Source organism: Pelophylax lessonae (genome assembly GCF_965119305.1).
Source record: "Pelophylax lessonae genome assembly, chromosome: 6".
Taxonomy (NCBI): Eukaryota; Metazoa; Chordata; class Amphibia; order Anura; family Ranidae; genus Pelophylax; species Pelophylax lessonae.
The window spans coordinates 204,241,198-204,253,515 of NC_138773.1; the positions used below are offsets into that span (position 1 = coordinate 204,241,198).

A 12,318-nucleotide genomic window follows, 5' to 3' on the forward strand; every position below is an offset into this window, starting at 1 on the left:
AGCTGCCATGGAGCACAAGGGCATTTGTAAATTACTAAAAAATTGCACTCACACGACCTCCGCCTGGTGTAGGGAGACTGCTGGATCCATTTCATGGACCCCACTAATAGCAGGGCTTTCCACCAATAGCCGGGCCTTAGCTCTTCATTGGCACCTCATCCATATGCCCTTTTCCACCCCTCTGATAGCTGGGGATTACAGGAACTGAGAAGGTATGCATCTCCTCACCATCTTCCAGATATGGCTTACACGCTGAGCCACAAGGCCTTGGCCGCAGACGTTATCACCTGAAATAAGGAACAGGGTAAGATTGAAAATGCCCAGGGTCCTAGGAGGAGAACAAAAAAGGAATGCGTGGAAATAGAAACAACTCACATGCTGAAGCCCATACTAGACAAACTAAGCTTCTGTCACAATGCTTTGGCAAAGCATAAAATCATATATAATAAATATGCGCAGCACTAAAAAAAAATTTTTAAAGTGCATGTGCGTGTGAAAACCCAAACACAAATCTAGTGACTAATAAAGAAAATATACACATAAAGTGATAAGAAGAAAAATGAATACAAGTGGTAACCGCAATTCATAACATATAATTAATTAAAATTACAAACATAATATGATATACATAAATTCCTGTGAGCAGTCAATTCATATATAACACAAATAAAAAGTGCCAGTGCATATCAGTCCAAAAAAATAGCACTGGAAAGTGTGCAAAATGCAGGGGAATTGCAAATCCATAGGAGAAGCAGTTCATATAGTAAACATTAAGTGGTTATCACAAATCTGTTGGAAAGGTCTCACTTTCTGAGGAAATATGAAGAGAACATCACCCAAGTGTGGTAAAAGGGGAGGCATACCAGACAAAAATGACTGAACAACAGTCAATATGCACTTTGAGATAAAGGACACACTATCAGCCATATATCCAAATGTTCCGCTCAATCCCAAAGATCAATGGAGCACCTCCTCACATCATGAGCATAGACATTAGAAGAGTAGATGGACCATAGTGAAATACCGTGTGTAAAACAGATATTTAAAAAAAAAATTGCACTTAAAAATCTACTGGGTATGAAAACGTCAATAAGACATAAAGGTAAAGCAAACGCCAGCGTCCAAAATGGGCACGATAGGCTCGGGCATGCGCAGTAGATAGTCGCATTGTACGTCCAAGCTTGGCCCTGTGCATTTAGTCACAAATGACGCCATCCATGGCTAAAAAAGGAACGCAGCCTCTGGCTCTGACCCAAAATTTATGGGAGTGGGGTCCTATGGGATAGAAGAGGAGGCGGGGTTAACCCATACGTATGCTGCTATGAAGTCTGTTAGGAAAGGAGTTGTTACCAATAGCAAGCTATCAGATTTAATTTTAAGGACAAGTAAATAAGAATTTGAATTGATTGCAGGACAACAATTTCAATTATGGGTTCTTTTTCCTGTTTGCAGTTTTATATTGATTCCTTATTTTCTTTTTTATTTCGACAGAGACCAGGTCCTCAAAATAATCCCAAATACCCCAGCACAAAGGTTATATTTACAAGAACTTACAAGACAATGGCGGGTAAGTATAGACATATTCATCAAGTTGAAGCAAACAATGTTCGTAATTCACACCAGGTGCGATGAGATGTGTTAATCTGTATTAGTCAACATAGACTCAATGCTGGAATCGCACCAGACATTTTGAACCTTATTGTGTAATCAGCAGAGAGGTTAAGGAACAGACACATGCAGAATTTGGACGAAATTTGTGTAATTTGGAGATTCGGATGTACCTAAATCTCCAAATCACAATAGTAGTGGATTTCAACTTCTCCAAAATAAATTATAACAATAATACCAAGTTAATTTGTTTTCATTTGTTTCATTTGGATGACATGATCTAATAGTTTGGGCCTTTTGTTAATGTTTGAAGCATCCGAAATAACGTAACGCCATAACAATTGATCCAAATTGATTCGGATCCAACAAGTAAAGTCAGTTGGGAATGGGGAAATGAATTTAACTTAATACCATAACTAATGAAAACAGAACTTCTGAAAATGTTAATTAATATGGAACAAGTGAACAAGTGACAAGAGTATCTAACAAGTGAAACCGAAATGAAACAAATGTTTCCATTGTGCACATCTCTATTAAGGAATCCATACACGGTAGGGATCCATCCATGTCATAATAATGTAAACTGTTCTTGTTCATTTGATTTAGTAAATCAGTTTCAATGTGTACCTTGGTTACAAAATGAAGCCCATACTGCAATAAATATGGAGGCTTCAAAAGCCTACCTCTCTTGCTAAAAGTTTCAATTTTCTGGCCATTGTGTGGTTAATTATCTTTAACAATTTCTGAGTCACTGTTTACACGTTTAATATGCCAGTCAGGATTCTGACTTGAAGCCAGAGACAGCAGGCAACAAGCACTTTTAGAAAGCAGACAGCAATGGCAGCCTCTGAAGTTTCCTTTAACAAGTTTTTTCTTTTTTTTTTTTAACCAGCTGGACCTGTGGAAACCAGACAGTGTAGAAGACATTTATATGGAAAGAGAAATCCATGTTCGGGTCCCATCTACCTACGTCCATCAAATGAAGGAAAACCTTGGCCAGCAAAAAGTTCCATTTAAGTAAGTAGACTAATTAGCAGGAAAATGATTTCTATATTAAATATACTCACTGTTGTTCAGTCGTTTAGTCGTGTCCGACTCTTTATGACCTCATAGACCATAGCACGCCAGGCTTTTCTGTCCTCTACTGCCTCCCGGAGCTTGCTTACCTTCATTTTCATTGTTTCGATGATACTATCTATCCATCTTGTTTTTTGTCATCCTGTTCTTCTTTTTTTTCTATGTTTCCCAACATCAGGGTCTTAATCCAATGAGTCCTCTCTTTGCATTAGGTGGCCAAATTAAATATATTAGATATTTATAAATCTATAAATATATGCTGCCTATCAACTATATTTATTTATACGTCTAAATGAGTAATAGCAAAAATATATTTCAAATTTCAGATCCTCAGCCTAATTAAAGTACAATTAAAGTCTCTTGTATAACAGTCTAATTAAGTATCGAATCCAGTTGCTCTGTGATACACAAGCCTCAAAAGTAAACAATAAACTTCCTTTACCTTCCCTGAGTGAGCCAAAACTTTCTTAGTTTGTGTCTCATACACTCCCCATCTCAGACACTGGCACTCACAGTGGGAGGGTTTCATCAGCAAAGATAGTGCTGTTAATCTAAAACTGGGTTTGGCCAGACATTGATTGACAAGCTGCAGGACAAGCTGCAGGAATGTAAATAAGCAATGAAAATTCTGATAGGCACACCAGTAGCATAATTTTTCAGCCCACTGTAGTGCAAACAAACACAGTTTAGATGACAATGGCACCTCTCCTCTCCTTTGTAGGGGGGGGGGGGGGAATAAAAAAAAAAGTACAAACATATGAGGAGACCTCACTTACAAAAAGATTTTGATGAAAAAGAATGAGTCCAGAGACAGGCAACAAAAATGGTGAAAGGTTTGGGGGATAAAACATATCGAGAGTAACTTCAGAAATTTAAAATGTACAGTCTGGAGAAAAGAAGGGAAAGGGGATACATGATTGAAACCTTTAACCTTCCTAGCGGTATTCCCGAGCGTGATTTGGGGTTAGATTTTAGAGCCAAAAGCGGTAACCCCGAGCCACACTCGGGGTAGCGCTAGGAAGATCGCTGGATCCTGGTAGAGGTTTTACTTACCTTTTCTCCGGGATCCAGCGAAGTATGCGGACGGTATGCGGCGGCGGAGCTTCCTCCCGATCGTCTGCGAGCCCCGGCTTCCGTCTCCGGCGACGTGACGTTCGCAGGGGGGTGGAACCGGCGGCAAATTCAAATGTAAAAACACACCAAACACACTGATACCATTCAAAATAAAGAAAAATCACATTACATTGCCCCCCAGTGCCCTTTCCTGCAGTTTTACTGTACTTTTTATGTATATATATATATATATATATATATATATATATATATACATATATACATATATATATATACATATATATATATATATATATATATATATATATATATATATATGTATATATATATATACACACATATATACGTATGTATATATATATATACATATATATATATATATATATATATATATATATATATATATATATATATATATATATACACATATATATATATATATATATATATATATATATATATATATATATATATATATACGTAATTCTTGTGAATGCGCAGCCCAAACCAACTGTATACATTATATATATATATATATATAATATATATAATAAATGTATACAGTTGTTTTGGGCTGCGCATTCACAAGAATTACATGCAAAATAATGGTACCGCTTTCAGCACCTAAAATCCAAAAGAATCATACCGCCAGGGAGGTTAAATATATTAAGGGGGTGAATAATAAGGTTCAGGAGGGCAGTTTTTTCAATATGAATCCACAGTCAAGAACACAGGGACATGGCCTCAAACCTAATGGAGGAAAGTTCAAAACAAATCTTAGAAAGTATTATTTTACTGAAAGGGTAGTTGATGCTTGGAAAAAACTTCCAGTAGAGGTGGTGAGACAGTCAACAGTTAATGGTTTCAAACATGCTTGGGACAAACATAGATCTATACCTAGACAGTTAATAAAAATGGACTACACAGTCTGTTTCTGTGCTCACTTTCCTTTTTTTTTATTGTTTCTATATATTAAGTGCTACATTTTTTTAATGGGAGGCCATAGTTCTAATTTATATAGTAGGAAATGTTCGCATTTTTTGTAATTTGATGTATTTTAAATTATATATTAAATTAAAGAAGAATTATAGGCAAAACTTTTTATTTCATTTTGGATACGGTAAGGGAGGGTAAAATCCTCTGTCAGATTTTTTTTCGGTATGTGTCTCCCATTGGGGAGATTTACTTTGACTTCTTGTCCCATAGCCAAACAGGAAGTAATAGAAACTAAGGCAATTTCTTGGGGACCCCAAGGTCACCAGAATTAGTGTCCTCTATTACTTTTCCGGGGACAACCCAAAATTTGGGATTTGGGATTTTCTTTTACTTTCACTTTCATGGTAAACAGGAGAGATGGAGAGGATGAATCTCCTTAACCACTTAAGCCCCAGCCCTATTTCGGACACTTTTTGTTTACAAGTTTAAATCAGTATTTTTTCCTAGAAAACTACTTAGAACCCCCAAACATTATATATATTTTTTTAGCAAAGACTCTGGAGAATAAAATGTCGGTCATTGTAATATTTTTTATCACGCGGTATTTGCGCAGCGGTCTTTAAAGCGCCATTTTTTTGGAAAATTTTTGAAAAATCACATTTCACTAATTTTAAAAAATACTAAACAGTAAAGTTAGCCCATTTTTTTTGTATATTGTGAAAGAACATGTCACGCCGAGTAAATAGATACCCAACATGTTACGGTTTAAAATTGCGCCCCCCCGTGGGATCGCGACAAACTACGGTCAAAAGAGATCTCAATCTGCGACGCTTTAAATTTATGTAACGGTTACCAGTTTAGAGTTAGAGTGTAGCTCTTTTTTTTAAATTATTGCTCACGCTCTGTCGATCGCGGCGATACCTCACATGTGTGGTTTGAACAGCGATTTCATTTGCGGCTCGACTTCCGTATACGTTTTTTTTTGTGCGCGAGCTAACGGTGACGGGGGCGGCTAAATTTTTTTTTTTTTTTTATTTTCCCATTTATTTTATTTATTTTTTTAACTTTATTAAAGTTTTAAAAAAAAAAAAAAAATCTGATCACTTTTATTGCTGTCACAAGCAATGTAAACATCCCTTGTGACACCAATATGTAGTGACAGGTACACTTTATGGAGGGATCGAGGGTCTAAAAGACCCTAGACCCCTCCACTACACTTCCCTGTATGCAAAACGCCGAAAACGGCATTTTTGCATACAGCCGTTTTTCAAATTTGCCGCCTTTTGCAGCACAGTAACCCGGAAGTGACGTCATGGACGCCGCCTCCGGGTTACGTCATCGGAGACCCGATCGATGCCGTTTCCGGCATTCATCGGGACTCCATCCAGCCGGCGGACGTGCCGGCTGGGTGCTCGGGGCTCCCGGTGGAACGGGAGCCCCGGGCAAAGCCACGGAAGGCGGCGGGAGGGGGGGGGACGTCCCCTCCCGCCCCCCCGGGTACCGATCGAGCGGCTCCCGAGCCGCATCGGTCGGTACCGACGGAAAGCCAACCGTCGGCTCTAAACCACGGTACCGGGATGGTGCCTCTAGCTAGAGGCATCATCCCGGTACACTACCGCAAAGTTTACTGACGTAGACCTACGTTAGTATGCGGTAAGTGGTTAATGGGAGCACAGACAGCAATAAAACCTGACAATTCGAATGCCTCTACACTCTATGTATCCAAATCTAAAATAACATTTTGACTTTAGTTATACCTTAATCTCCTTAGTGGTATTCCCGAGTGTGGCTCGGGGTGAAATTTCAGAGCCATTAGTGGTAACCCCGAGCCACACTTGGGGTACCGCCAGGGAGCATCGCTGGATCCTGGTAGAGGTTACTTACCTTGTCGCCGGGATCCCGCAAAGTGTCCCTGCAGCATACGGCGGGCGGATCTTCCGCCCGATGCTGTGAGTCCCGGCTTCCGTCTCCTGCAACGTAACGCTCGCAGGGGGTGGAACCGGCGGCAAATTCAAATAGTAAAACACACAAACACACTGATTACAAACAAAATAAAATAAATTGACATTAGTTTGCCCCCCAGTGCCCTTTCCTGCAGTTTTACTGTACTTTTTATATATATATATATATATATATATATATATACACGTGTATATATATATATATATATATATATATATATATATATATACAGTATATACATACATACATACTTCAACTTATTTATAGTTATTTATTATATTATAATTTATGATTTTGTATTTAAAACTTTATCATACCTGAGATGTTATAAAGAAGAACGCACAGTAAAAAAAAAATGTAAATAGTTGGTTTGGGCTGCTCGTCATTAAGAATTACATGCAAAATAATGGTACCACTTTCAGCACCTAAAATCGGAAACAATCATACCGCCAGGGAGGTTAAGGAAGGTCAACTACATCTTATGGAGCAGTAATTCACTGTATTTGCAGCTGTTACATATAGTTACATAGTTAGTGAGGTTGAAAAAAGACATCAGTCCATCCAGTTCAACATATGATGTACGAAAGTGTGTGTGTGTTGCTGTTAACCGTACATTGTATATCCCTGAATGTTGTCGTCTTTAAGGTGCCCATCTAAAAAATTTTTTTAAACTATCGATGATCCCTGCTGATACCACTTCTTGTGGAAGAGAATTCCACATCCTTACCGCTCTGACAGTAAAGAACCCTTTATGCAGTTTAAGGTTAAACCTTTTTAGTGAGTGCCCCTGTGTCTTATTGAATTTCCTTTCCCTGAAAAGTTTGTTCCCTATGCTAAGGTCACAAGTACAGTATTTGTACATCGATATCATATCCCCTCTAAAGCGCCTCTTCTCCAGAGAGAATACGTTCAATGCTTGCAGACTTTCCTCATAGCTGATGTCCCCTATTCCCCTAATTATCTTTGTTGCCCTTCTCTGGACTTTCTCCAGTTCCAGCACATACAGGTTGTACAGGTGACAGAAGCAGTTGGTAAACTAGGAACACCTTTTTGGTGTTTGTGTACCCAGGTGCCTACTGAATGAGTTTTAGTGTGATTAGCCTGCCATGAGTCATACTAGTTCACTAAAGGTAGACATGAAAGATATAGCTAGAAGAGCTAAGCTCAGTCCAAGGCCATTATTTATACATCTGCCAATCTTGAATCATGTCACCATTTCTTTAATACCTACCATTGTCTACTTGGCAAACTGGGCAACTGGTGAAGACAACATGCTAGTGGTAAGATACACATTTTCTTTTAAGCAACAGAAAAAACAGGCACTACCAGCTTGTACAGAATACACATTGAAAACATATGTTTGTGCTTTATCTTTACAAGTATTTATAAAACCATTCATCCAGTCTTGTGCATGTAAGAACCCCTGTCCAACAGTATGACCTTGATCTCTATGCATTCTGCACTGAAGCTAAGTAGCACAGCCTACTCCAGGACCCAGCACCAGACATTGACGGAAAAAGAAAATCAGAAACCCATTGGGTTGATTTACTAAAGGCAAAAAGACCGTGCACTTTGGATGCGCCATTGCTCCAGAGCTAAGTAAATAGATGAAGCTTCACTTTGCAAAGAATTCCCCATAACATGCATGGAAAATAAAAAAACAGCATTTTGCTTGCACATGATTGGAATGATTGGATGATGGAAGGCAACAGAGCTTCTCCTTATTTACTAAGTTCTAGAGCAATTACACTTACAGAGTGCAACTGCACTTGCAAAGTGTACGATCTATTTTCATTTAATAAATCAACCCCATTGACAAGGTCGCCATCTGCTCTCCTGTCTTGTAAGCATGTTGTAAGGCGTTAGAGCCCTAAATGGCTCTCCTTTTTCCAGTTCCAATGCTGTTGAGCAAACGGATTACAAAACGGTCTATATTAAGGCATATTAAGCAGAGAACAAATACCTCAGCAAGGTGCACTAATTTAAAAATGCATCAAAAGGAAAAAAAATAGTTAAATGCACTCATTTAACCACTTGAAGACGATTCTGCTTCTTAATGACCAGGCCCTATTTTGTGATTCGGCACTGCGTGAAAATTGCGAGGTCATGCAACGCTGTACCCAAACAAAATTGACGTCCTTCTTTTCCCACAAATAGAGCTTTCTTCTGGTGGTATTTGATCACCTGTGCGATTTTTCTTTTTTGCGCTATAAACAAAAAAAGAGAGACAATTTTGAAAAAAAAAACAATATTTTTCACATTCTGCTTTATAACATTCCCAAAAAAAATGTAAAAATCAAAAATTTTTTAACATTTTAGGCCAATTTGTTTTCTACTACATATTTTTGGTAAAAAAAAACACAATAAGTGTATTTTGATTGGTTTGCGCAAAAGTTATTGCGTTTACTAACTACGGGAAAGATTTTTGTCATTTTTATTGTTTTTTTTTTTTTTACTATTAATGGCGGCAATCTGTGATTTTTTATGGGACTGCGACATTGCAGCGGACAGACCTGGACCCCTAACTGACATTTTTGACACTTTTGGGGGTACCAGTGACATTACTACAGTAATCCGTGCTAAAAATATGCACTGTTACTGTAATAATGCCATTGGCAGGGATGGGTTAATACTATCGGTGATCAAGGGGTTAAATGTAAGCCTAGGGGAGTGATTCTAACTGTGGGGGGGTTGGGCTAGTGAGATGACCATAGAGACATGCGATCCTATATAGCAGGATTGCATGGTCTCTGTGATCATCTCAGGGAGAAGGACGGACGGCTGTGTTTACATCAGCCGTCCGTCCTTCTCTGTCAGTGGGGAGAGATCGCCGGTGTCAGGCGGCCATCGGAGCCACCTGATGCTCGCGCCAGCTTCCCCACTGATGAGCGGGGGCAGGAGCACGCCGCCACCAGCGCACGCTCGCCCCCTATCTCCTCCCAGGCGATTGCCTGGGAGAGCCAGCCTGCCGCATTACACCTGCAGCGGCTGGACATAAAGTGGTTAAAGTATAAAGAGCCCAGAGGAGGGGGACACACAGGAGCTGAAATGACCCAACTTCTGAGGTCTGCAACAGGGAGTCTTATTAGCAGAGCAGTATGTCCTCGGGGCTTGGCATGGATGTCAATTCACCATGCAATCTACTAGGTAGCAGGTGTGATTGGCTCCTAAATCCTTCTGGTGCAGTACCTGTAGGGTTCATTCAGGGAGGCACTGTACTTTATTAGTCCTGATATCAAGGCAGATGCAGGAATGAGAATATACACAGGATTATGTTTAACTAAATATATATCTGGATTAATTATTGTTTTTAGGGTATGAAAAACACCCTCTTTATACAAACACTCCTGAAGAAGAGACATAAAAAAGTAACACAAAGGAAGTAACAGAACTCATACATAGATGTCACCCTTTACCTTCCCTGCACTTAAAATGATACATGTAGATATAAGGTGAAGAGCCGTCAACTTGTGCTTCTGAAAAAGTCCCTTTACTACATTGCGTGGAGTGTACAAAATATAGTGGCTTACGCGTTTCGGCAATAAGCCCTGCTCATAGACATATGGCGATGTTAAAGGCCTATTGCCAAAATGCATAAGTACTTAGTACACTCCACTCGATGTAATAAAGTGATTTTTTTAGAAGGACCATTTGCCAGCTCTTCACCTTATACCTCCATGTTCCATTAGTGTTGAGAAGACACTCTCAGCAGGAGCACCATCGGTCCACCTCTGTGGGAAATCTGCCTGGGCTTTGCACTTTTCTTCTCATATAATCCCCTTTCCTCTTCTCCATAACATAGAGAAGATGGGTTCTGCAGTGGTTAGAGATCACTGGAAACAGCTGGTAGGGTAAACACATATTGTTTGCACCCATAGAAAAGATACAATAAAATGCTTTAATGATATGTTTATCAGGCCAAAATTGACCAAACAACAGAACAGAATTTTTAGGGTTCCTATATCCTTTCAAGGGAGTGGGCACACACTGATGTCATCAAACTTTATCACATGCTCACTGCATTCTGTTGAACACAACTAAAAATGAGCAGCAAATTAACCTGTATTATCTCGTTTTAGTGGGGACAGATCATTCACCAGGAGTGATGTCTGGCAATTAAATCTGCCTTTTCTTGTTCTTACCATGCTCAGTAAATGAATAAATTTATGCATGCCCAGAGTTTCTTTCTTCATTACTCTATATATCCAACAGAACAGTAATGATATAAAGCATCTGACCTCATCTCATATGCAACGAATCTGAAATATATTGTATACAAATTGTTAACTGTATGATCTATTTTATTTCCAGGGTCATGATTGAAGATGTTCAGAAATTGATAGATAACTCATCTGCAAGTCGGAGCAGAGCAAGAGCTATATCTCTGGAAACCTACGACTATACTGTTTATCATCCAATGGATCAGGTAAGTCAGGAACTGCAACAAACATTTAAAAAAAAAAAGCCGAGGAACATTTTGACTCAATCAAGCAATAATCCAGTCATTGCATTATATTCTGATCCAATCCACAAAATTACAAATTTAAATTTTTGATCAATTTTCTAAAGGTCACCTTGGGAAATGAGTGAATACAAAGACTGGAAGACTGGAAAATCTTCAACATGTTTTGATGGATTGTAGAATATGGGATGGATTTACTAAAGGCAAATTGACTGTGCATTTTACAAGTGCAGTTGCACGCTACATGTGCAGTTTCTCCAGAGCTTAGTGAATGATTGGAAGTCCTGTTGACTTCCATCATCCACTTATGTGTAAGCAAATATGCTGTTTTTTTTTTCCTTGCATGTGATTGGGTATTCTTTGTTAAGTGAAGCTTTACTTCATTTACTAAGCTCTGGAGCAACTGCACTAGCAGAGTGCAATTGGACTTGCAAATTGAGTCTATTTGTGTTTAGTAAATCAACCACTATGTGTTATACTGACTTTTTGTTTTTTATTATTCAATATTTTGTAGAGCAAAGCAAAACAAGTTATCTATTAAATACTATAGTTATCTATTAAATATATGCTAGTTATCGTTTCAATTTTGCTAGTTATATATTAAATATATGCTAGTTATGCAATATTATATATTTTCACATATCAAAGGTGTTTAAAGAGCAATTACAAGTCAATGATTGATATTGTTAAATCATTTAACTATATATTGAAGTACTTTGCTGTTTTAAAACCTGTAAGGAAAAAAACCAAACAATTAAAGTGCCAAGCGCTGAAACCATAGATCCATATAATAATGTGTGTGAAGATGTCATAGGTATAAATTTTATAGAGAGCCCCGGGCAGCTGTGGCAACACTGGGAAGAGTGACCAAACAGATAAAAAACTACCCCACAGCGCTTAGGGACTGGTTATCAATAAACAGTATCCATGCAGGATCATAGTCTCACACCAGATGTATATTGCATATGATGGAAGAAAAACTGCCATTGAAGTGACAATAATTAAAATGTATTCAGACGTAGGATTGGCTTTAAAAACTATAAAAATTGGGACATGCAATCCAATTGCCAACTCACTTTAAAAGCTCTGGCTGCCGAGAGTGATAATGTGCACTTTTTGAACATTTTTGTCCTAGTCAATATTTTTTGGCACACCTAAAAAAAATCAACCCAGTAAAGAGTCTGTAAAAATATTTGTCT

General features: G+C 38.5%; 2 protein-coding genes across 2 annotated transcripts in view; both read left to right on the top strand.

The window, feature by feature from the left end:
- Nucleotides 1-12,318, top strand: part of LOC309558932 (uncharacterized protein) — a 754,545-nt gene that overhangs the window by 675,740 nt on the left and 66,487 nt on the right. The gene's annotated exons all lie outside the window — the stretch shown is intronic.
- LOC309558933 (carboxypeptidase O-like) overlaps nucleotides 1-12,318 on the top strand; it is a gene marked incomplete at both ends in the record, with an annotated part of 53,437 nt that overhangs the window by 15,415 nt on the left and 25,704 nt on the right. The window contains 3 exons of the mRNA XM_082262030.1: nucleotides 1,492-1,567; nucleotides 2,501-2,625; nucleotides 10,969-11,083. Coding sequence (XP_082118156.1) covers nucleotides 1,492-1,567; nucleotides 2,501-2,625; nucleotides 10,969-11,083 — 316 coding nt within the window. The remainder of the gene's footprint in view (nucleotides 1-1,491; nucleotides 1,568-2,500; nucleotides 2,626-10,968; nucleotides 11,084-12,318) is intronic.